General features: G+C 47.5%; 2 protein-coding genes across 5 annotated transcripts in view; one reads left to right on the forward strand and one right to left on the reverse strand.

The window, feature by feature from the left end:
- Positions 1-3,542, forward strand: part of arhgef18a (rho/rac guanine nucleotide exchange factor (GEF) 18a) — a 35,511-nt gene extending 31,969 nt beyond the window's left edge. For all 3 annotated transcript variants that reach the window (XM_037531183.1, XM_037531180.1, XM_037531187.1), the window contains 4 exons: positions 957-1,427; positions 1,516-1,810; positions 1,991-2,086; positions 2,638-3,542. In XM_037531183.1, the coding sequence (XP_037387080.1) occupies positions 957-1,427; positions 1,516-1,810; positions 1,991-2,086; positions 2,638-2,798 (1,023 nt within the window). In that variant the 3' untranslated portion in view covers positions 2,799-3,542. The remainder of the gene's footprint in view (positions 1-956; positions 1,428-1,515; positions 1,811-1,990; positions 2,087-2,637) is intronic.
- A 5,900-nt stretch (positions 3,543-9,442) lies between these two features.
- sppl2 (signal peptide peptidase-like 2) lies at positions 9,443-24,291 on the reverse strand. 2 transcript variants are annotated; one of them, XM_017725495.2, is made up of 15 exons: positions 24,200-24,291; positions 22,495-22,611; positions 18,439-18,621; positions 17,894-17,983; positions 16,008-16,147; positions 15,457-15,599; positions 13,890-13,986; positions 13,496-13,612; positions 12,818-12,899; positions 12,262-12,336; positions 12,115-12,177; positions 11,827-11,926; positions 11,124-11,201; positions 10,533-10,693; positions 9,443-9,957 (listed from the first exon to the last, which is right to left on the reverse strand). In XM_017725495.2, the coding sequence occupies exons 1-15, from the start codon at positions 24,245-24,247 to the stop codon at positions 9,772-9,774; spliced, it is 1,680 nt and encodes a 559-aa protein (XP_017580984.1). In that variant the 5' UTR covers positions 24,248-24,291; the 3' UTR covers positions 9,443-9,771. The 2 variants fall into 2 exon arrangements, 1 of the variants encoding a protein (XP_017580984.1); XR_001859229.2 differs by having other exon boundaries at positions 9,820-9,957; positions 10,458-10,693.
- Between the last annotated feature and the right edge of the window lie 617 nt (positions 24,292-24,908).

Genomic DNA, 24,908 nt, shown 5'->3' on the forward strand with positions numbered 1-24,908 from the left:
TTTCTTTTGGTCCATTCATCATGAAATTTTCACATGATGTAAAGAACAACAGGCATTTTTGAATTATGCCAAAAACTGAAAAACGACAAAAATGGAGATACGTTTTCTTCCGACAGCAGCGACATACTGCAGTTTCAGTCAGTGAGTTGGTGAGGAGGACGCACAGCTCCAGCTTTTCCTCTCCCGACACCAGAACTCAGCATATTGTCTTCTTCAGTTTAATATCTGTATACCTTATACAATGTGCTGTTACAGTCGAAGAGTTCATTCCAAACCGTCTGGAATTCTGGTAATGAAGAGCTCTTGAAAATCAGCCACGTCCTTATTTCTGGCAGATTTCTAGCCTACATTCGATTGAAAACGAAAGTAAAAGTCTGAAACAGGTATTTGAAGCAGCTGCACAGGTTTTTACTCTGATGTGCTGTCACGGCTTTTATTTTGACACCCTGTAGAGCTTCGCAGAGAAACACGTTTGCATATGTCACCTCTGTAAACAAACAGGTTTGTAATGTTGCCGGTCAAGTGTGTCAGGTGTGGGCGGCTCTTGGATCACTTCCTCCGAGTACTGAGGATGTGATCAGTATGGTCAGAAAAGCATGTTGGGTTGTGATGTGATGCAGTTTGTCCTGCAGGGCTGCATCTGGACACTGTTGGGACTGAGGTTCAGGACAGGGTCACAGTTAATGATTTATCTCATCATTATTAATTAATGATGATGAGATAAAAGTAAAATTGGAATTTTGATAGATATTTAGTAGGAATGTCTAAAGACAAGGTCAGAACATCCACAGATGTCCAAATGGACCTGTGACCGTGACGTTGGCTCCATGTGTCTTGGCAGATTGATGGTCACTGACCCAGGACGATTCCTCTCTCAGCAGACTCGCCCTGTAATGCTGGTAGAGCTGGTCATTAAGCTGTTTACTTACTTTAGACACCTGTGTTCACCTCCTCAGGCCGTGGTGGCTCAGCAGGACAGCGAAGTGGAGCTGAACCGTGCCGCGCTGGCCGAGCGTCCAGCTCGTTACCGCGTTAACGGTCTATTGCTGCAGGAGAAGCAGCGGCATCTGGAGAAGCAGCGTGAGGAGCTGCAGCAGCTGCAGAGGGTCTACAACCAGCAGAAGCAGGAGCAGGAGCAGTGGGAGCAGGAGCGCCATCACCACCTGCAGCAGAGCCAAGCACTGTCGCAGGAGCTCAAGCAGAGGCAGGAGGAGTGCCAGCGGGAGGTGCAGCGACTGGCCGTGGAGCGCGAAGCCTTGATCCGCAGCAGGAAAGAATACCAGGAGGACCTGGAGCGACTCCGGGACGCTCACCGCGATGTGGAGAAGAAGAGAGATGAGCTAGAGCAGAAGGAGCAGCAGCTGAACCAGTACAAAAAAAACACCATCCCCAACCACAGAGCCTCCTTCTACCACAGCTCCACTCAGGTACAGACCCGGGAGGGGTCAGAGTGGGGGGGCAGGGTAGGGCACATTTTACACTGCATTTTTACAAAATACTCATTCTCCCCACCAGGGTGTCCCTCACTTCTCGGTGGACGACATGTACCTCAGCCCCAAACATCGCATCAGTCCCAGCCGGCCCCAGACTGGCGTAGAGGAGCGCCCCCCGCAGGTGCCCCCTCGCAAAGAGAGCATCGCCATCTCCCCGGTCAAAAAGGACGTTCCCATCCAGCTGGTCAGCACCACCAACCAGTCGCTCAAACCCAGCTCGGTCCAGCAGCAGATCCCCACCAAACTGGCCGTCAGCAAGGGCAAGAATAAAGAGAGGGGCAAGACCAAGAACACCCACCATCGCACCAACAGCGCAGGTCAGGCACCTCAACCAGGGCTGTGCTTCAGCACTGAGCTGCTTATACTAACAGCAGGTCTTACTTTATTAAAAAAGCAACTGAAAATCAAAATTTACTCTCCAGTTGAGGAAGGAAGGCAGGGTGTCCCCAAACTTGTGACAGGTTGTGGTCAGTGTAGTTTGTTCTGTGGTGTTTCAGCGTCTATAGAAGTGTCTGCTGTGGTGCCCATTAAGGGGAAGGAGGGAGGCAGTCTGAGAGATCCACGGTCCCCCAGCCGCCTACCGCTCTCTACAGGTAAATCACGCTCCCTCCCGTTCATTCACAGGAACATTTACACTCCCGGTAAACAGGTTTCTACTGCTGGTCTTCGCAGCTGTGGACCTACAAACGCTATTTGATGAAAGAAGTAATTTCAGGTTGGAGTCTTTAGCTTGTGTGCAGTGGATCAGCCGTGACTGAATGTCGCTGCTACCCATGTTTAAGTTGGCTTTTCTAGGTGTGTCCGGTCGGTTAGCGATTCACCGAACTACACAACCCTGATGGACCATTTTTCAAAGTGCTCCCCTTTGTAGGGTCAAAAATACGTTGTGACCACCTTCCACCATCCCAGCACTGCAGGCTGGCCCACCCACACCAGTGTGCACGTTTATATTAATTACACAAGAATTCCTGAAAAGTAGTCCAGTTAAGTTTGATCAAGATCTTCCCTCAGTAACAAGCTCACTCAGCAGACTTCCTGGAACCACCTCGGGACCCCCATGGTTAAGACTTGAGGGGTAGGGCTGAGTGGTGGGGGCAGGGGGTGAAACAGGACTGGGCCTTAAACTGTCCTTTTTCTTCCTCAGATATGTACACCCCTCCGGAGCAGGTGCTGAACACGAAGCCCCCGTTACACTCGGCAAAGCCTCACAGCAGCCGAAAGCACAGCCACGCCTCCGCTGCGAACCGGCCGGCCGCTCACAAAGGGAAGGACAACGGCACCAAGGAGGACGTCTTCTACTGCTGATCCTCCACCGCAGCGCCAGGACGGCACCCCGCGTCCTCTGCTCAGCGGAGCAGGCAGGAAAAAAGAGATTTTTAGTGTTTGTACAGACTGATTTTAATCTGCTCTGACTGTTTGACTCCTGGAGCTGCCGAGTGGTCAGTGCAGACCAACTGCGGACGGACGCCTTTAATCTCCTCGAACGAGGAGCTTCTGCTTCCCAGGGGCCCAGTTACAGCTTGGCTCCAGCAGCTGTGGTATTCATAAGAGTAAAGAAACACCACGGCGTTGGTTCCACGATCATCTGTCCGGCTGTGGACCTCTGTCCGGTCACAGTGCCGTTCTTGTACATGGCTGTATAGTTTGTGAATAGTTGATGAGTCGGTGAGTCAGAGGTGGTTTTTAGGAGGTTTTACTCTGCTGTCAGGGAAAGTTCGCTGCCTTGCGTTCGCTGTGTGACGTCTGTACGTTTTCCTCGGATTAAGTGAACGAAGACTCGCTGTCGGAAGAGAATGTTGGTTTCTTTGGGTGAATGAAGAAAAAACTGCTGTTCCTCTGTTTCTCTGTGGTAAGCGGCTCTTTTCAGGACTTGAATACATTATTTTAATCACTGGTCTCTCTGATCTGATTTGAAGTCGTTCAGTTTTGCGCAGGAATGTTTTAGAAGTTTTTCAATTATGTGGGGAAAAAATGACCCTCGATGGTGCAAACCATGAAATACAGCTCTGCTTGTGATTCTGTGGTCAGGAATTAAAAAGGGAGAAATCATTCATGTGGACTTCTTTCACTTTCCCTGCAGCTTAAAACCGGCATATTTTTACTTATGTGTGTGTGTGTGTGTGTGTGTGTGTGTGTGTGTGTGTGTGTGTGTGTGTGTGTGTGTGTGTGTACTCTATATTTCCAAAAGGATTCACTCGTCTGGATTCACACATATATGAACTTGAGTGACGTCCCGTTCTTAATCCATAGGGTTTAATATGGTGTCGGCCCACCCTTTGCAGCTATAACAGCTTCAGCTCTTCTGGGAAGGCTTTCCACAAGGGTTAGGAGTGTTTATGGGAATTTTTGACCGTTCTTCCAGAAGCGCCTTTGTGAGGTCAGACACTGATGTTGGACGAGAAGGCCTGGCTCACAGTCTCCACTCTAATTCATCCCAAAGGTGTTCTATGGGGTTGAGGTCAGGACTCTGTGCAGGCCAGTCAAGTTCTTCCACACCAAACTGGCTCATCCACGTCTTTATGGACCTGCTTTGTGCACTGGTGCTCAGTCATGGTGGAGCAGGAAGGGGCCGTCCCCAAACTGTTCCCACAAAGTTGGGAGCGTGAAATTGTCCAAAATCTCTTGGTGCTGAAGCTTTAAGAGGTCCTTTCACTGGAACTAAGGGGCCGAGCCCAACTCCTGAAAAACACCCCCACACCATGATCCCCCCTCCACCAAACTTTACACTCAGCACAATGCAGTCAGACAAGTACCGTCTCCTGGCAACCGCCAAACCCAGACTCGTCTATCGGATCTCCAGGTGGAGAAGCGTGATTAGAGCAGTGGAGACGTCTCCTCTATAGTGACCAGAGTCCAGTGGCGGCGCTTTACTCCACTGCATTCCACGCTTTGCACTGCGCTTGGTGATGTAAGGCTTGGATGCAGCTGCTCGGCCATGGAAACCCATTCCATGAAGCTCTCAACGCTGTTCTTGAGCTGATCTGAAGGCCACATGAAGTTTGGAAGTGATTGGAACACCTGAATTCAATGATTTGGATGGGTGACTGAATACTTTTGGAAGTATAGAGTATATAATTAGTAAGTGTGTGTGTGTGTGTGTGTGTGTGTGTGTGTGTGTGTGTATGTATAGATGGATGGATAGATCTGTTGTCAGATCAAAACCTTGTATCTCCTCAACGGTACCTTTACAGGAGAAGGAAAGAAGAACCTTTACTTTTAATGTAAGTCAGTGGAACCAGAATTTGTTCCAAGCCATTTTGGATTGTTTCTGTTGATCCATTCATCATGAAATTTATTGTCGAGCATGTTATGCTATACTAAGGAATAGTGGGTGAGCATAAAAGAGACTAGGAACGTCTTTGATGGCGAAGACGTATCGGATCCGTTGTCTGTGGTTCTGGGTTTTCCCAATAAGGAGTGAAAGGTTATTCATACATCCTGTTGCAGCAACGAAGAACATTCCATTCCAGGGGATCATGGAGAGGAGCTCTACTGCGAGGGGTTAACATTACATACTATCCAGCAACATCCAATCAGCAGCAGCTCAGCCAGGTTTGCCATGTTTCTACTGACGGCTTGTGGTAGTCACGGTTATCAGCCTTTAATCGTCCGGTACATTAGCTAGCGAGCGAATTTGATTTCTAATGTTCCATAATTAGATTGGGATTCCTAACCAAGCTGTGTTTATTTAAGATATCGCTGCTCTCGGAACAAAATCTCAAGCGTTTTTCAGTTTCTGACATAACGTAATGTTCCTGTTGTTCTTTACATCGTGTGTAAATTTCATGATGAATGGCCCAAAAGAAACGGCTCAAAATGACCTGGGAAGACGTCCGGTTCCATTGACTTACATTAAAAGTAAAGCAGGTTTTTCCTTCTCCTGTAAAGTTACTAGTTTGGAGATGAGAGGTTTTGTTCCAGCTACAGCGAGATGTAAGATTTATATGTATAAATATTTGGATTATTTTATAGTGGGTGTGGTCCTTATACATGCAGTAATTCAGCAAATCTTTTCCATATTAAAGATGAAGTTAGAATTGAAAACAAAACAAATGAGTTCCTAACACTGGGCGTTTTTCTCCAGTGTCTTCCCAAGTTTGTTTAAATGTAAATGTGTTCTGGAGTCCGGAGTCACAAAAAACCATTTACCAAACTTTCCCAGTGACTTCAAATCTGTTTCTGAAGACGAGTGTGGATTTCAGTGTCATTTAGCGTCCATAACGTCTCGGGTTCCTCTCCCACAGCAAACTTCATGCTAATTTCTTGGCCTAAAATGTTCTGAAGCATATGCAGGGTGGAGGGATACATGCAGGGTGGAGGGATACATGCAGGGTGGAGGGATACATGCAGGGCGTCGTCAGGCCTGCAGAACTTCTTCAGACTGTCCATTACGACGTTCAACATTTAAAGGGGAACTCCACCCAAATTTCTATATAATTAAGTGATTAAGCTGTAATCAGAGCGGTTTGGTGTGAAACGCTGTGTTCTAGATAAACTCACAGAGTCAGAACTGTTCCCAGTGGTGGTGATGGGAACCAGACGTCCCTCTAAAAGCTCCTACAGAAAGTTCCTACATGAGCTGGTTCTGAATTCACTGCCTGATGACTGAGACGCTGTTTTATGAGAGTTTAGAGAACTTCAACTCCATTCATGGTGGAGGGAGACATGCAGGGCGCTGTGCGGCAAAATAGTCCCCAAAGAAAACTCATTATTCCAGATTTTCCACTGTTTTCCATCATCAGCATTCCATATAAGCTCAGAAGACTCGTGTAGGTTCTCTGGTGGTTCTGGATGGTAAATAAAGTGTCTATATCGGTGTTGTCGTCATGGCGACGCCTGGTTCCCATCACCACCACTGTAAAGCCGTCTGAATGAAAGTGCTGGCCGACTGCGGTCAGTTCTGGGGCAGACAGACAGACGGATGGACAGAAGCGGAGGAGCCGTCCTGAATGCATTGTTCCTTTATTGTGTGCGATCTTTAAACACGTCTTTACAGCCTCTGTAACAGTGAAACACGCCGGACGCCAGTCGTACAGAAACTTGTGCAAACGTGGCTCTTCACTGGCTAAGATCATTAACATAATAAAGAAAACCCATAAAGTTATGACCCAGAATTCAGCACGATCGGTAAAGGACCAGACAGTCCTGACACGGTTTATCAGTTTAACCCACTGAGAGACACTGGGCACTCACAGCACTGACCTCAGACACCAACCCGGGGAGTTAAAGGCATTTCTCTTAATGTTACGGTCTCTAATGTAGTAAACGGGTCTAAAGCCTGGCCTTTCCACAAAGGTCAAATCATCAGAAGTACTGTAAACACCAGTCACCTACTCCTGAAATGATGCGCCATAAAACGTGAAGGTGAGTGTCTTTAAAGTCTTCTGCGTTTCCAGCCCGCTGAGGGTCGGACGTCCCAGAGTTCAGCACAACGTCGAGATTCACAGTCAGTCCATCGCCACAGGTGAGGCCAAAACGCCACAGAGAAGGCCAACCATGCTGAACTGTGGGGCCTCAGAGTCGGCACCCGCACCTCCAGCATGCCCGCCGGCCGCGGCGCCGACTCTGCAAAACGCCAGCAAAACCAGCGCTGACGGACAGCGACGCCCATTCAGTCCAGACAGGAGAGAGAAAATCACCTCCGCCCTCCTCGTCCTCCTCTGTCCAGCAGCAGTGCCACAGTACTGACTCCATTCCTCACAAATGGTGCCTCTAAACACGGCCTTATTTTCTCAAGATCTTGACATGTTAAGAAAGGTCTTATTACAGGACTTCATAAGAGGCTACGTCATTATTTCAAGAACTCATTGTTAGACATGGTACCTCATAATAATGACTTGCTAAGTCGTTATATTCACGTAGCAAGGCGGTGTTTCAAGACAACGAGTCACTATTTAGACATACCAAGTCATTATTACGCTACTAAGTCATTTCGACACATTAAGTCAGTATTTTGATTTAATAAGTCAATTTCTTTGAGAAAATAAGCCATTATTTTAGGATATTCCATCAAAAATGTGACCTGCTGCTGCCCGAAACAGAAATAAATGGTAGGTGACTTTTCCTCCTCCACCCGGCGGCTTTGGGCTTCCACAGTAAAGCGTTTCTGAACCCAGAAGAGACGGATGGGTTCCTCAGTGTGTGCAGTGTTATAAACCTTCTCACTGATACAGGATCCTGTTCTATTTCAGCTTGTTCCAGCGTGAACAGCAGGACTTCCTAAACTAGGGTCTGATGAACACGCCTGAAGGTCAGACCAGTCATCCTGTTTCCCAGCAGGTGTGCAGACGGTCCGATCTGCTCAGGTGGGTAAACGGCGCAGACTCCATCTGCACATCTAGCTGGCGCCACACTACCTCAGTGTCGTGGGATAGAGTGAATTCAGATGTTCTGCTGGTGTTTTTCTGGTTCTGTTACAGACGGGACTGTTCCAGTTTGACCAGCAGACAGGAGAACTCCACACAGTAAACACAGTCACGTAAACAAAAGTGTTAAAGTCAGTTAAGCTGCTGATACTGATGTAAAAAAGCTCAAACAGAACTAAAGTGTGATGTGAGAGCGCCCCCTGCTGTTTATCAGAGCTCCCCTGCTGTTTATCAGTCGCCCCCTGCCGTTTATCAGAGTCGCCGCTCCCCAGTTTCAGTCTCCATTTCCCAAGCACTTACCCGACCGCACTACCGTTCCTCCTCCTAATAAACAGACCGTTCAGCTCCGCCTCCTCATTATTCACCTCCATCACTGTAATATTTCATCATCTACATTAACTCAGGAAGGTGATCAGAGGGGCGGTGGAGTTCGAGTCGGCAGCGTCTGAGATGTTTAAACGCAGAGTTAGAAGAGAAGAACGTCTCCCAGTGAAAGCCGCGTTTTACAGTAGGAATAAATGGAGCTCATTACGCTGGTAGTGAACTACGCTGCCTGACTCAGCCGCCTCAGAACCAGAGAAACGGGCCTTAAACAGGAGTCAGGACCCTGCTGGGGTTCATCCTGAAGTTAGGACAGGATTTAGGAGGTTTAGACTATGAACCTGTGAATTTGTGAATTTCCCCGCTGTGGGACTAATAAATGATCTTATCTTATCTAGTCGGGATGTTTGTGTGATGTTGTTTTCTGATCTGGAGTTAACGATGAGATGATGAAGGAGGAGCTGATATTCTGTAGGTTTCCAGACTTAAGCTGGTTCTGTAATGCGGCTCCTGGCTTGTAACTTACTCACTCATGTTTAACAGGATTGTCCACAAGGGGGAGCTACTGACACTAGTAACTAGAGCGAGAACAACATTGTCTTGAAATTATTACTGAACATTGCGGACACAGGAAGTGCATGCTTCTCAAGACTTTTGGGGTCCTGCACTCTTAAAAGAGGTTCTTTAAGGGTTTCTTAGAAATGAAAATGGTTCTATATTTGCATGCTTAAATGGTTCTATGCATGGTTAAAGTGTTCTCCAGATTGATGGAGGATGTGCTGTAGATGGCACCAAAACGGGTTCTTCTACTGTTAGAAGCTTCACATTCCAACAATAGAAGAACACGTCTTGGTGCTAAACAGAACCCTTTTCAAAAGGTTTCTATATAAAACCATGTAACATCGTTTGCATGGTAAAATGAAGAACGTTTCCATCATGCAAAGGGTTTTTAGTGTTCATGGTTCTATATAGAACCATTTTCTTCACTAAAGAACCCTTGAAGAACCACCTAAGAGTGTGCACGCTGATGTTTCGCATTAATCACTACTTGCAGGCCTGTAAATGTAACGAAGTGTTGATGTGGAGGTGTAAATCCATCCGTCTCTTCAGGGTTAGAAACCATCAAATAGGATCAAAGGTACAAAACAAAATAAAAGTAAGAGCGATGCATCATTTATCTGACACCTTTGGTTCTTCAGTCCATGATAGCACCATGTTTTAAAGGGTACGATACTTCAGTGCCGTTTACAGACAGGCCCCGGCTTGATTGTTGTCGTTTTTATTGTCGTGAAGAGAAACGAAGCAGGTTTTTTCCCCCGTAGTGAGCCGGGCTGAATTCGTGACGCTCGAAGGACGTCTAGCTGCACTTTGTTACACAGAGAATTTGATTGAAGCAAGACCAGCTGATCTGGGAGTTTAAAAACCAACCAGCGCTCCAGCGTTCTCCTCGTCCCCTCACCGTCTGACGAGTGCACGGAGATGACCGTTATACTAGTCCTTCATTTACAATGTCTGAATTGTACTGACCTGGAAAGAAAAACAAAACAAAAGGAGGGAAAATATGAATAGGAGGTTGTCGTCCCTTCAGTCCTTCATTTCGATTTATCGGCTGGTTCTTCTGTAAGCTGAGGAGCGTCCTCCTCGGCTGGTGGAGGCGGGTCTTCGCTCCGAGTGGTCATCACTTCAGAGATCTGTGGCTCGGGATTGGCTGTGGTCTCCTCCTCGGTCGGAGCTGGAGTCTGGGTGCAGTTGATTGGTGCCATCACTATCGGTGGAGGCTGAGGAACACAAACGAAACACAGTGAGAACCGACGAGGCGGCGTTACGGTTCTTTTCCAAGATTCCTTCGGAACGAATCGTGCGCTAAAATGATCCGTTCCTTCGGCAAAGGTGTAACTGTGAACCCGCTGTGGAGTCAGAAGGTTCGCTTTCTACATGCTGAAGAAACAAGTGGAGATAAACTGTTGTTCTACTAGTGCACAACTGAATGAACAGAAGGAGTAAAAGAGTTCCAGCACCGCGGTTCCGCCGCAGACCGGAGGGCACGATGACAGAGAGGGTTAGACACTAATGCCAATCGTCATCTTCATCGTGCCCCTGCTGGTTCACATTCAGCCGATTTAAACCCTCATGGCTGATTTGAAACAGAGGAACTGAGGACAAAGACAGACAGATGGACCCTGAGGAGACAGAGCAGAGCACCCACAGTGGAGGACAGGCGAGTGAAGGGGACAGACACACACACGGAGATGGACATGTGGGTTGTTTGTTACTCAACTGTGGTTCTAGTTACTGTACAAAACCCTAGAACTGTTCCGAGCGAGGAAGGCACTCATATCAAACTGTTATTCACCACAAATCCACTCCCAGTCCAGAAGAGGGGCAGCTCCTTGCGCCACAGCGCCACCGCCAGGCTGGTGAGGAGAGTGCAAGGCACCAGGTAAAGCAGAGCAGGCTGACCCATCTGCATCAGGGCCAGAGCCACGAAGGTGATCAGCAGGCCGATACCGTAACCTGCAACACACAAGCACAACCTTTTACCCGATGTCCACACTGTTTATTTATTTATAATTCAGTTAAGCTTGTTAATGTTAATGTCTTTGTCCCTTCAAACTAAATTAAACAGACCTCCTCGTTTCTACGCTCACTGTCCACTTTATCAGCTCCACTGACCGTTCAGTTCCACTCTGTAGTTCTACAGCTACAGACTGGAGTCCATCTGTTTCTCTGATACTCTGTTACCCTGTTCTTCAGTGGTCAGGACCCCCATGGACCCTCACAGAGCAGCTACTGTTTGGGTGGTGGGTCATTCTCAGCACTGCAGTAACACTGATGTGGTGGTGTGTTAGTGTGTTGTGCTGGTGCGAGTGGATCAGACACAGTAGTGCTGTGTAATATGAATGCACAGCTAGTGGTACGTTCTCAGGGTCCGAGAGCTGCTCACCTACAGTGCAGGCCAGGAAATAAATCCGTGAGGACTGCATGAGGATATCAAACCTGTGACAGTACGCCACCAGCAGACCTGCAGGGCGAAATACACAGTAGAACTTCATCATTTACAATCCCCATTTCCAGAAAAGTTGGGACGCTGTGCAGAATGTAAATAAAAACAGGAGGCACTGATAGTCAACTCATGTAGAAGAAAAGACAAGATATCAAATGTTAAAACTGAGAAATTTTATTGTTTTTTGAAAAGAAAAAAAAAAAGGTGCCCGTTTTAAATTTGATGCCAGGAACAGGTTCCAAAAAAGTCGGGGGCCTGTTCACCGCTGTGTTTCATCACCTCCTCTTTAACGTCGCTCTGTCAGCGTTTGGGAACCGAGGAGACGCTGCTGTAGCTCTGAAAGTGAAAGGTTTTCCTGTTCTTGTTTAATACACGATTTCGGCTCCTCATCAGATTCTGGGGTTAATTTGTCATATTTTTCATTTCATGATGTGCCAAAAGTTATCAGTGGTGACCGGTCGGGACTGTGGGCAACTTTCTCAGTTTCAACATTTGATATGTTGTACTATTTTCAATGAAAAACGGGATTTAAATGATCTGCACTATTTTGGTGGGGTTGTAATTATGAAACACATGAAATGGTTCATTAGCAGCAGAGACGCTGAGGACGAGCAGATTCAAGCAGCTGCAGTGCTGCCGTTACCTGGAACCAGAATGTCCCCAAAGCCCAGCAGGGAGAAGGGCCGGTCACACAGAGCCAGCGGGGAGAAGTTCAGCCGGGGAACTTTCAGAACCATCGGCAGCTGCATGACAACACACATAACACAGCTTCAGATCGGGAGCAGCCGACTCCACCTTAATTAATTCAATAGTTTTTCTTCATATCACATCGCAAATGATTCATTAAATCATTCTTAGCCAAGCTAGTCGGACAGGAGTGTATCCGTCTAACAGCGGAGGTGAAGGTCGGGAATAATGAGCCAAACGTTACCTTCTCATGTGTTGAGGAACCAGAAGGTCCAGCTGCTACTTCTACCATGATGCTCTCTCCACTCTGCAGATACACAAACAGGCTCTAAACCTCCACAGCCCAGTTCCGTTATGGTGCTGTTATCCAGTAACTGAAGGCTCCACATACCTTAGTGAAGTACGGCGTAATAAACACAAAGAAAACATCGTAGACGAACAGGACCACCAGCAGTAAAGTGCAGGCCTGTGGAGAAAACCGCCACAGTGAGCCGGACAGCAGAATCTAAACTGTAGAGGGGGGCAGTTGTTGTGGGTGATAACAAAAGCAGGGCATAAAAGCCTTTCATATGAACGATTGATCATTTGAAGCTCATTGAAACAAACACAGAAATTCAGACCTTCAGATCTGTTGATGTAACTGTATGTAATGTAACGGCATAGACCAGCTGACTGATATATCCACTAGTGGGCGCTGTAGCGCCTTCGCTTAGTAATGAAACATGGCCTTACTAACGTGCAGTAAGGAGAACTGCCTCTTTAAAACGTCAGACATTAGAGGGCGCTCCCGAGCGAGTCTGAAATGGTCCCTATGGAGCTTTTATCGTTATAGGTGTGTTTATTACAACAATGCACTTTTCTCAAAACAGAGCAGCAATAAATATTATGCTGCTATAGGTTCTGTGCTTCTGAAGTCCAGAGGTCAGCAGTAAATGAAATGGACTCACTTTAAACGTTGGTAGTCTGATGGTTTTCAGCATGTAGAGGCAGAACGCGATGCCCAGCGCGTCCTGCAGCACCCACGCCCACCTGGAACACAAACACACCCACACGGGGTCACCTGGAGGAGCAGAGCTCAGGATTACCCTGTCCTCAACCTGAACATTACCATATTCTCACAATGGACATTACTACGTCCTCTTAGTGAACGGTACAGCGTCCTCAGAATGGACAGTACCGCGTCCTCAGAATGGACAGTACCGCGTCCTCAGAATGGACAGTACCGCGTCCTCTAATTGAACATTACGGCGTCCTCAGAATGGACAGTACCGCGTCCTCAGAATGGACAGTACCGCGTCCTCTAATTGAACATTACCGCGTCCTCAGAATGGACATTACGGCGTCCTCAGAATGGACATTACGGCGTCCTCAGAATGGACATTACGGCGTCCTCAGAATGGACATTACGGCGTCCTCAGAATGGACAGTACGGCGTCCTCAGAATGGACAGTACCGCGTCCTCAGAATGGACAGTACCGCGTCCTCAGAATGGACAGTACCGCGTCCTCAGAATGGACAGTACGGCGTCCTCAGAATGGACAGTACCGCGTCCTCAGAATGGACAGTACCGCGTCCTCTTAGTGAACATCAGCACATTCTCATAATGAACAATACTGTGTACGTACTGGTCCTCGTTTCTGAAGACGCCCCATGTGACGCTCACGCCTACGCAGAACACAGACAGCAGCAGCATTCGCACCTGCGGCCGCTTGTGGCAGTACGGCAGGTTATTCTCCGGAATCCTGAGGAACAAACACAAAGTTTTCATCAGTATTACAGGAACTGTTTAATACACATCATATTTCCAGCTCTTCAGTACTTCAGAGCAGTGGTCACCAACCCTCCCCTCCTGGAGATCTACAATCCAGCACAGTTTAGTTCCAGCCTGCATTAAACAGACAATCAAGAACTTCTGAAGAAGCTGGAAGTTGGTTGGAATGAGAGTCGCAGGAAGGCAGATGTCCAGGACCTGGGTTGGTGACCACTGCTTTAGTAGATGTTTGTGTTCTCGTGGCTCACCTGCACTTCCCGAAGGGGATTCTGCGGACGAAAGGCCAGAGGCAGCTGTACAGACCCACAGAGGAGGCCAGGCAGAAGATAACGATGATCATGTACACTGAGAACACAACAGAATGCACGCACTGTCAGATGGCACTGGCTGTGTTTACACGCAAAGAGCGTTTATTCTCACTTTACTCAACAATCCGATAGAAAATCTCAGTTTACGTGCTCACTACAAGGAATTAGATCTAAAATTACACGCATACATAAAGACCCGCTTAGTGTGGACGTTACCATGACAACCAGCGTCACGTGAGTCCAGTCAGAGTGAGATGAGCAGCAGTGAGCAGTGATTGTGTTTTTAACTGCTTTAAAATGACGTCAGACTCAGGAAAACGTCCTTCACACGTCCTTATTAAAGAAGGCCGAGAGGAAGACGTCGTGCTCTGAGACGCATAAGCTGGACGTCCGTCCCACCGCCGTCTTTTAAAGATCAGAGCATGAACTTCGTCTCCTCTGCAGACCAGTTTCTGCTCCGCCGTGTTGAACGGGATAAACTCTCACTGTGACGCACATGCAGAACGGACTGAAACTTTCCGATAGGGAATGTAATCGGATACAGGCGTTTACACGGATATTATTCTTCTATTTAACGGATTATTTACAGGATTACTCAACTTCTTCAATCAGATAGAAACTGTATTCTGAATGACCTCAATCAGACTAAACTATTCAAATCGAGGTGTTTACTGTTTACATGGATGTGCTCTATTCCAATTGAGTTATTGGTCGGATTATTAATGGATTATTAGGCTGCAGTTAAACGTGGCTGATGTGCGCTCCAAATGAAGCGCTTGTTCCGAAATCTGATCTCGCTTTCTAAATTACGCTCTCCAAGTCTGTTATTAAAGTCATGTACTTGTAAAATTCTCCGCAGTGCTCCTTTAATTGCCCTTACAATTCACTGTTTGACCTTCCGTTCAATATAGTTCTGTGTTTGTAATGAAGATATTAAAGAGGGACTGTCCGGGAAGTTTGTGAATGTATGTATGAGCGCTGCCTGCAGTGCATTTTCATTCTTAAATGTTTTCCATATAATTTGATTGGAGTGCCAAAACTTTTGCATACAGTCAAATGTCATGGCAGTCAATCTGAAGAACCATTTAAGCATGGAAACGGCTCGTTGAGTGTTCACGGCTCTAAGTGGAACTATTTCCTTTGTTAAAGAACCCTTGAAGAACCTTCATTTTTAGGAGTGTAGATTGGTCATAATTAAACTGGATTACTTGATTATCTTTTACACTTTTGTGTAAAATATCTTTTTAAACTTTTGATGAATCTTTTTGTTTAAAAGAATTGCTTTATCACCTTAGAGAGAAAGGCTCTGCGTGGACTTCCACTGTTCAGTCCATTTTCTGCTTGGTTAGATCTTGATTTTAAAACCATGAACTACTCTAAGACTGATCTAGTGAGAAGCTCATAAAAGCGACTCCTCGGCTCTGATGACTGATCAGATACTCTGTCTGATATGTTTATATCAGAAGATCCCGCGGTGCAGAATGCCGACTGGGAGATGTTTGTTTACCCAAGCGATCGTAGAAGAGATAGAGCAGCACCAGCATGGAGCAGCACATCACAACAAACACCGCGATCATGATGGGGGTCACGTCCACCGTCTCTTCGTCCTGCTTCTCCGTACTGTCGTCTCGCTTGTGCTTCATGTAGCGTCTGTGAGTCAAACACAAGCACCAGGGCGCGGGTTACAGGCTGGAGGAGCAGGTAGCAAGCATCAAGGCCTAGACCAGAGCTGGACAAAAGCCCTGCACGACCAGAGCTGGCCTCCAGCCCTACAGGACCAGAGCTGGCCTCCAGCCCTACAGGACCAGAGCTGGCCTCCAGCCCTACAGGACCAGAGCTGGCCTCCAGCCCTACAGGACCAGAGCTGGCCTCCAGCCCTACAGGACCACAGCTGGCCTCCAGCCCTACAGGACCACAGCTGGCCTCCAGCCCTACAGGACCACAGCTGGCCTCCAGCCCTACAGGTCCAGAGCTGGCATCCAGCCCTTCAGAACCAAAGCTGGACTCCCCAGTGTAAAATAAAGTCCTGTACATGTAACGATCAGCTCATGCACTCACTTCTTAATGTCCCTGCTGCCGGCCCAGTATCCTCCCACGGCCACCGTCCCCACCGCCATCAGGAAGATTATCACCATGTTGTAGTCCACCACCGGCTCGTTGGGGGCGTACATCGCCACCTGCCACTGCTCTCCAAAACTCTGCACACACAAACGCAGTCAGGGAGCAACATGAGGACTCATATAAAGTGACAACAAAACTCGACCCACACGGGAACCGAGAGAGCTTAGACGGATGACTTGACCCATAATAACTTGGAATTCTGTCATTCATGCCTTCTCCCATTTAACTCACTCAGTTACATTGCTCACTAGCCAGCTATAAATATCAAAATATCATTTTACTTTACATTCTGAAGCACTTGACTTTTGATTATTCTTAATGTTAATAAGCACCGAGGAGAACATCCTCACCAATCCACAGAGCTGGAACCTTCACTGCTGATCTGCTTGGTGTGTGAAGCTGGCTTCCTAAAGTTATCAGGCTAACGAATAACGGAAGCTAATATATACCCATTCCTGCTGGTTTCTGGTGGGGCTGTAATTATCCTTTTTTTAATTACATTATTTTGGCTTCAATTATGAAAACAAGATAATTGAGAAACAACCGTTATTGTGCCGTTTCACAGTGATGGTCTCATCCTGTCCCGTCGTTTGGAACGAGAATGGGCACAACTTCCAGTATGAATTTGCTGTTGACAACCGACAGTGAGCGGATCAGCTTCAAGGCTAAAGAGAGTCATCAGTGACCAGTGACTAAACCGTGTAGCTTGCTAGATTTCGCTTTTATGGATACAAGAAGGTGGCGGCTGTGTCGCCGTGGCGTCAGACAGAACCGTTTAACAAGAACCCGGTCTGCTCCTCATCCACTGAGCCCGTCCCCAGTCTGGGCTGACGATGTGAAACCCAGGCCAGATGCCACATATGTTGACAGCATGAACTGCCTTGGTTTTTCTGAAGGTGTGGACGACGAGGAGCTGAGAAATCGTTAGAGCACAGCAGCGTATAACGATAAAACCCCGAGGGTTCTGCGTTACCATTGCCATCAGTTCACACTTCTCAAAGCTGAGGCCAGTCGGTCGGGACACCTGACCTCCGCATGGGTTACGGTTCAAAACAGCCGTGTAGAGACAGCAGGACGTTCTTCCGTCGCTGGTCCGGGCAGGTCGTGTAGCCACGTCGCTGCCGTTTTGTGGACGGTAGGTCAGGGATTTTAACTGAAACTAGAACACACAGCTGGCTCAGATGCATTTACTCTGAGAACCATCAGAATCTTGTTTCATCACAAAACTGAAGGAGCAAAGATGAACGTTTATTCAGCGCCAGGCTCGTCTTCCTCGGACACTGGCGCCCTGATCTGTGCTTGCCTTTGTGTTCGATCCTTTTCCAACATCGTTTTAAGCTTCCGAGAGCTGCTGTGACTCCCTCTGACAGCACGCGGCGTTCCTTTGAGGCAGTCCGATAGCATCGTCATTACTCTCGGAAAAGCATTACACGGACGTTCAGCCCATTCTAGAGGCACTGCTGTGACATCCTGGCAACTGCCGTTGAGAACAGAAGAAAACCCTGGATATAATCGTGATCTCAGTATTGACCAAAATAATCACGATTATGATTTCTGCCGTATTCGAGCCCCTTGTCATGAACTGTATGACATTTTTTACCAGTAAAAATAGACAAAAGTACATCTCACTGCTGAGACACGGTCACTAATTCATGGTCATGAGCTTCCGTTACCCTGTAGCTCCGGAGCTAAAACTAAAGCAGCGAACTTCAGATGCCACGTTCTGGCTGATCCACTCCATCCGAGGGAAGGTGAGGGAAACTGTGTGACTCTGACTCTTCACTAAACTATCCTTTAACTCCCTCTAAAGAAGGATGCGATACCTTGCTGATGTCCAGCATGTCGGAGTAGCTCAGTAAAGCCACCGGGATGTCGATCTCCTCGTACTGAGTCTTGTTTCCGAACGGCGGGATCTGGAAAACGTTTCAAGCAGAGATTGAAATCAGTCACAGGCATTAGTCTGAAATTTCTTACAATTCAACTTCAATTTACTGAAATTTTCTGGAAATTATCGTAAATGCTGGTGTTAACTGTAATTTAATGACCTCTCCAACACACGAAGGCTTGGCCTTTGCAGCCGATTCAATACTAAACCTTCTGACAACACCTTTCTGGAGGAAAACCTTCTCTACTCTCGCTTCATCTCTGTTGCATCTTTCTTTAATCTTTCTCTCTTTTCTGTCTGTCGCCTTCTCACAGACACCACATGAAAGTACATGTGAAATAAATTAATGTTAGATATAAAGCTTGAATAGACATGCCCTGAATTAAGATGACTAAAGATGCCATAAAATGCCCATCCTCAGTCATTCTCTGTGAGTAGTGACCTTCACCCATCTGCTACACCCCCCCGCCCCCCGTGCCTCACCAGCCGGTCCTTGCTGACGATCAGCAGGCCCTTGGCTCCGTTTATCTGGGCCAGGCGGACTTTCTCGTAGAAGGTGCAGTTTCCACGCAGCACCATGGCGATTCGGTTTGGGAACCCACCCTCCGGCACATCGGAGGCAGAACACAGCACCGACGCCGTCAGATCGTACGCCTGCAGCCGAGACTGACCACACAAACAGAGATCATGACACACAGGGAAATCAGCACAGAGGTGGCATGTCAGGGTGACTGTTAATGAAAATAAAATAGTGGACAAGAATAAAATCGTAAGATTGCGGGAAAAAAGTCGTAGAATCACGACGTTAAAGTGGCTTTAACACCAGAAAAAGTCAACATTGTGGCCAAAGCCTTGCAAAGTGAAGCAGCGCCTCCTGGTGTTAAATGAGGGGCGTTGAGTTGGTGGAGCTGCACTTCCATATCGATTCCCCCATAAAGAAACACTCAGCCCCCCCGTCTCTCCTGCTCATCAGCACATCTACACGACTATAGGGGGCTTCATCTCCCCCCATTCAAAGAGGGCATGAAGTTTCACAGACAGTGAGGATGAAGATCAAAAACAGAGAGATGGGAGTGAGTGGAGCTCCGGAGCCAGGACAGCAACCAAGACCCTTAACACGTTATGGCAGCCCCCCTACAGTTAGTCCCTCTACAGTTAGACCTCCCTACAGTTAGTCCCCCTACAGTTAGACCTCCCTACAGTTAGACCTCCCTACAGTTAGACCTCCCTACAGTTAGTCCCTCTACAGTTAGTCCCCCTACAGTTAGTCCCCCTACAGTTAAACCTGCTACAGTTAGTCCCACTACAGTTAGTCCCTCTACAGTTAGTCCCTCTACAGTTAGACCTCCCTACAGTTAGTCCCCCTACAGTTAGACCTCCCTACAGTTAGACCTCCCTACAGTTAGACCTGCTACAGTTAGTCCCTCTACAGTTAGTCCCCCTACAGTTAGTCCCCCTACAGTTAAACCTGCTACAGTTAGTCCCACTACAGTTAGTCCCTCTACAGTTAGTCCCTCTACAGTTAGACCTCCCTACAGTTAGTCCCCCTACAGTTAAACCTGCTACAGTTAGTCCCTCTACAGTTAGTCCCTCTACATTTAAACCTGCTACAGTTAGTCCCACTACAGTTAGTCCCCCTACAGTTAGTCCCCCTACAGTTAGTCCCTCTACATTTAAACCTGCTACAGTTAGTCCCACTACAGTTAGTCCCCCTACAATTAAACCTGCTACAGTTAGTCCCACTACAGTTAGTCCCCCTACAGTTAGTCCCCCTACAGTTAGTCCCTCTACATTTAAACCTGCTACAGTTAGTCCCACTACAGTTAGTCCCCCTACAATTAAACCTGCTACAGTTAGTCCCACTACAGTTAGTCCCCCTACAGTTAGTCCCCCTACAGTTAGTCCCTCTACATTTAAACCTGCTACAGTTAGTCCCACTACAGTTAGTCCCCCTACAATTAAACCTGCTACAGTTAGTCCCACTACAGTTAGTCCCCCTACAGTTAGTCCCACTACAGTTAGTCCCTCTACAGTTAAACCTGCTACAGTTAGTCCCACTACAGTTAGTCCCTCTACAGTTAGTCCCCCTACAGTTAGATCCCCCTACAGTTAGTCCCTCTACAGTTAGTCCCTCTACAGTTAGTCCCCCTACAGTTAGTCCCCCTACAGTTAGACCCCCTACAGTTAGTCCTTCTACAGTTAGGCCCTCTACAGTTAGGCCCTCTACAGTAAGGCCCTCTGCAGTTAGACCTCCCTACAGTTAGTCCCCCTACAGTTAAACCTGCTACAGTTAGTCCCTCTACAGTTAGTCCCTCTACAGTTAAACCTGCTACAGTTAGTCCCACTACAGTTAGTCCCCCTACAATTAAACCTGCTACAGTTAGTCCCACTACAGTTAGTCCCCCTACAGTTAGTCCCTCTACAGTTAAACCTGCTACAGTTAGTCCCACTACAGTTAGTCCCCCTACAGTTAGTCCCTCTACAGTTAGTCCCTCTACAGTTAGTCCCCCTACAGTTAGATCCCCCTACAGGTAGTCCCTCTACAGTTAGACCCCCTACAGTTAGACCCCCTACAGTTAGTCCCTCTACAGTTAGGCCCCCTACAGTTAGACCCCCCTACAGTTAGGCCCTCTACAGTTAGGCCCTCTACAGTTAGGCCCTCTGCAGTTAGACCCCTCTACAGTTAGTCCCTCTACAGTTAGTCCCTCTACAGTTAGTCCCCCTACAGTTAGACCCCCTACAGTTAGTCCCCCTACAGTTAGTCCCCTACAGTTAGTCCCCCTACAGTTAGACCCCCTACAGTTAGTCCCTCTACAGTTAGACCCCCTACAGTTAGTCCCTCTACAGTTAAACCCCCTACAGTTAGTCCCTCTACAGTTAGACCCCCCTACAGTTAGACCCCCCTACAGTTAGTCCCTCTACAGTTAAACCCGCTACAGTTAGTGCCACTACAGTTAGTCCCCCTACAGTTAGTCCCCCTACAGTTAAACCAACTACAGTTAGTCCCACTACAGTTAGTCCCCCTACAGTTAGACCCCCTACAGTTAGTCCCTCTACAGTTAAACCCCCTACAGTTAGTCCCTCTACAGTTAGACCCCCCTACAGTTAGTCCCTCTACAGTTAGTCCCTCTACAGTTAAACCCGCTACAGTTAGTGCCACTACAGTTAGTCCCCCTACAGTTAGTCCCTCTACAGTTAGCCCCCATACAGTTAGTCCCCCTACAGTTAAACCAACTACAGTTAGTCCCACTACAGTTAGTCCCCCTACAGTTAAACCTGCTACAGTTAGTGCCACTACAGTTAGTTCCCCTACAGTTAGACCTGCTACAGTTAGTCCCACTACAGTTAGTCCCCCTACAGTTAGACCCCCTACAGTTAGTCCCTCTACAGTTAGTCCCCCCTACAGTTAAACCTGCTACAGTTAGTCCCACTACAGTTAGTCCCCATACAATTAGACCCCCTACAGTTAGTCCCACTACAGTTAGTCCCTCTACAGTTAGTCTCCCTAAAGTTAGACCCACTATAGTTAGACCCCCTACAGTTAGCCCCACTACAGTTAGTCCCTCTACAGTTAGACCCCCCTACAGTTAGACCTGCTACAGTTAGACCCCCCTACAGTTAGTCCCTCTACAGTTAGTCCCTCTACAGTTAGTCCCTCTACAGTTAGACCCCCTACAGTTAGTCCCCCTACAGTTAGACCCCCCTACAGTTAGACCCCCCTACAGTTAGACCCCCCTACAGTTAGGCCCTCTACAGTTAGCCCCTCTACAGTTAGCCCCTCTACAGTTAGCCCCTCTACAGTTAGGCCCTCTGCAGTTAGACCCCTCTACAGTTAGTCCCTCTACAGTTAGTCCCTCTACAGTTAGACCCCCTACAGTTAGACCCCCCTACAGTTAGACCCCCCTACAGTTAGACCCCCCTACAGTTAGTCCCTCTACAGTTAGACCCCCTACAGTTAGTCCCTCTACAGTTAGACCCCCTACAGTTAGACCCCCCTACAGTTAGACCCCCCTACAGTTAGGCCCTCTACAGTTAGTCCCTCTACAGTTAGGCCCTCTACAGTTAGGCCCTCTACAGTTAGGCCCTCTGCAGTTAGACCCCTCTACAGTTAGTCCCTCTACAGTTAGACCCCCTACAGTTAGACCCCCCTACAGTTAGACCCCCCTACAGTTAGACCACTTTATCCTCCAAATATTACAACTTTAATCGTGAAATATTACCAAGTATTTTTCGAAAATTAAAAATAAATTCTATGTTCCGTATAGAACACAGTCTCCATCAACCTGGAGAACCATTTCACCATGCAGAGAACCATTTAAGCCTGAAACAGTTCTAAACAGAACTTTAAAAATGGCCATTAATGGTTCCGCTGTCGTTACGACGTCGAGGTTTTAATACTACGAGTTCTCTTTTAGGCGCTATACAGAACACAAGGTTCTGAGCAGAACCACTGCCTTTACTGAAGAACCCCTAAAGAACCGTCTTTTTTCCGAGCGAGTGTCAGAGTGGGCGTGTCTGTGGAGAAGCCGGATCACTGACTGCCTTGTTGAGGTCCTGAGGTAGACGAGCCCACTGCGAGTTGAAGAATATGCAGTAGTCTTTCCCTTTGCTCTTCCCCCACTCACTGAAATGAGCCATTCCATATTCTCCCAGAGCCTGCGGGAGAGAACCGGGGAAAATCAGGAAGGACATGGAGCTCTGAATCAGCTTCACCCAAAACTTCCACACCAATAAAACTTACATCCAGCTATTAAATCAACAGGAAACATGACATACAGAAAACATCCGTACTAACGCTTGAATAAGAGAACCCTGACTGTTCACGCACGCGCCTTAGAACGTGTCCAGCGTTATTAAAGTATCACATAGAAATCAATCGGGAATGTTTTGTTTATTATAGAGAAATGACAGAATTCCTCCACTGCTAGGCCTGAAAATAAGACCGTTCTTCTCTTGAGTGAATCAGAGCGTGTAGAGAGGAGAACCCCCACTCGGCAACGTCTTCTGGGCCTCTAGAACACTAGAGGGCGCTCCTGAGCGAGTCCTAAATGAGTGGGTTTAGATGGAGCATTAGAGCAAAACCATAGAACACAAACAACCAATGAGCTGCTGCGCTCGTCAACCAATCAGCACGCAGTAGCAGTAATGCCAACCAATCAGCACTCAGAATATACAGAATCTGATATAGATCTAGAACATATAGGGTTCTTCTACTCTTAAAATGTCAAGCTCGTAGCCCGGTTTGGCGCTACACAGAACCATTTCTCTTTATACAGCACGTTCTCCATCAGTCTGAAGGACCATTTCACCATGCAGAGAACCCTTTAATCATGCAAATGGTTCTATATAGAACTCACGGTCTTAGAACCATTTCTTTTGCCGAAGAACCCTTTAAAAACCTCCTTTTGTAAGTGTGTCGCTTCTCCTTCCTCTGCATTACATTAAAGGGGAACTCCACCAATTTTCTCAAAATTCCTGATTAGATACGGTTTGGTGTGAAACGCTCTGTTCTAGATAAACTGACCGAGTCAGAACCATTCCCAGTGGTGGTGATGGGAACCAGACGTCCCTCTAAAAGCTCCTACAGAAAGTTCCTACATGAACTGGTTCTGAATTCACTGCCTGATGACTGAGACGCTGTTTTATGAGAGTTTAGAGAACTTCAACTCCATTCATGGTGGAGGGAGACATGCAGGGCGCTGTGCGGCAAAATAGTCCCCAAAGAAAACTCATTATTCCAGATTTTCCACTGTTTTCCATCATCAGCATTCCATATAAGCTCAGAAGACTCGTGAAGGTTCTCTGGTGGTTCTGGATGGTAAATAAAGTGTCTATATCTGTGTTGTAGTCATGGCGACGCCTGGTTCCCATCACCACCACTGTAAAGACGTCTGAGCCGTTTCACCGAGTTATGGGGGAATTTTGAAAAGCCGGTGGAATTCCCCTTCCTGCTCGTCCTAACGGGAGCCAAAGCGCTCTCTTCACCTCCATCTCCAGCGTTCAGCTGGAAAGCCCCCTGTTTCGCCTGCTAGGAGGAATGAAGGCGGCACGGCGTGTTCGGCGGCTTTAACGGTTTTGGGCCCTACAGGCTCCATCACCTCAGCTAGCATTAGCCGGTTAGCCGGGTGGCCGGATCATCAGCGAAACTAATAAATGCCTCCGTTTATTTTCTCGCATCAGCGCACGTTCCTCCTTAAAAACGCTCGCACGTCTAAACCCCGCCGCGTCCCGCGGAGTTCGGTACCTGTTTAACGAACAGCGCGGTCCAGATGAGGCTCCGCATTAATCTCATGGTCTCACTGTTGTTGATCCTCCGTCCGCACTGAGGCTCGGACACAGGCCCCGCCCACGCCGCGCACCGCAGCGTTTCATTGGTCCGTTTCGCTTCGTGGCCGACGCATGCTGCCAGGCTATTGGGTCACACTGCTGTCAATCAAATGCAGACCGGCGGTCACTAACAGGGTTTCTCCGTCAGAGGGCTCCCAGGTTTACGTTAAACTTACATTAAATACGCGTTTTTCTGGCTTCACATGCCGCTCTAATGCATATATATAATAAGTAGAAGGCTTTACTGCTGAATACTGGCAGGTAAAGACAGCGCTTTGGCTTCCGTTAGGATAAGCAGGAATCAGACTTGAAGGGGAATTCCACCGGTTTTTCAAAATTCCCCCCCTAACTCAGTGAAAAGGTTCAGATGTCTTTACAGTGGTGGTGGTAGGAACCAGACGTCCACCCCTAAAAGCTCCCTCATAGATCACGGTTATTACAAAGTGAAAGTTATTATATATGACTGCCTGATGTCTGAGACACTGTTTATATATTTATATATCGCTGTTGTCTCCAAAACGGTAACTTTACAGGAGAAGGATAAAACCTGCTTTAATTTTAATGTAAGTCAATGGAACCAGACGTCTTTTCAAGTTATTTAAGATCATCTCTTTTGGTCCATTCAC

The sequence above is a fragment of the Pygocentrus nattereri genome, chromosome 2 (assembly GCF_015220715.1).
Source record: "Pygocentrus nattereri isolate fPygNat1 chromosome 2, fPygNat1.pri, whole genome shotgun sequence".
NCBI classification, from domain to species: Eukaryota; Metazoa; Chordata; class Actinopteri; order Characiformes; family Serrasalmidae; genus Pygocentrus; species Pygocentrus nattereri.

Bases quoted from the DNA above. Each gene is read 5' to 3' on its own strand.
- sppl2 (XM_017725495.2), bottom strand. From the start codon at position 24,247: ATGAGATTAATGCGGAGCCTCATCTGGACCGCGCTGTTCGTTAAACAG. The intron at 15,600-16,007 runs GTGAGTGCATGA...TTTGACTCACAG, and splicing joins GGCAGCAGGGACATTAAGAA to ACGCTACATGAAGCACAAGC. The intron at 11,202-11,826 runs GTAACGGCAGCA...TTCGCCCTGCAG, and splicing joins TGGGGACATTCTGGTTCCAG to GTCTGCTGGTGGCGTACTGT.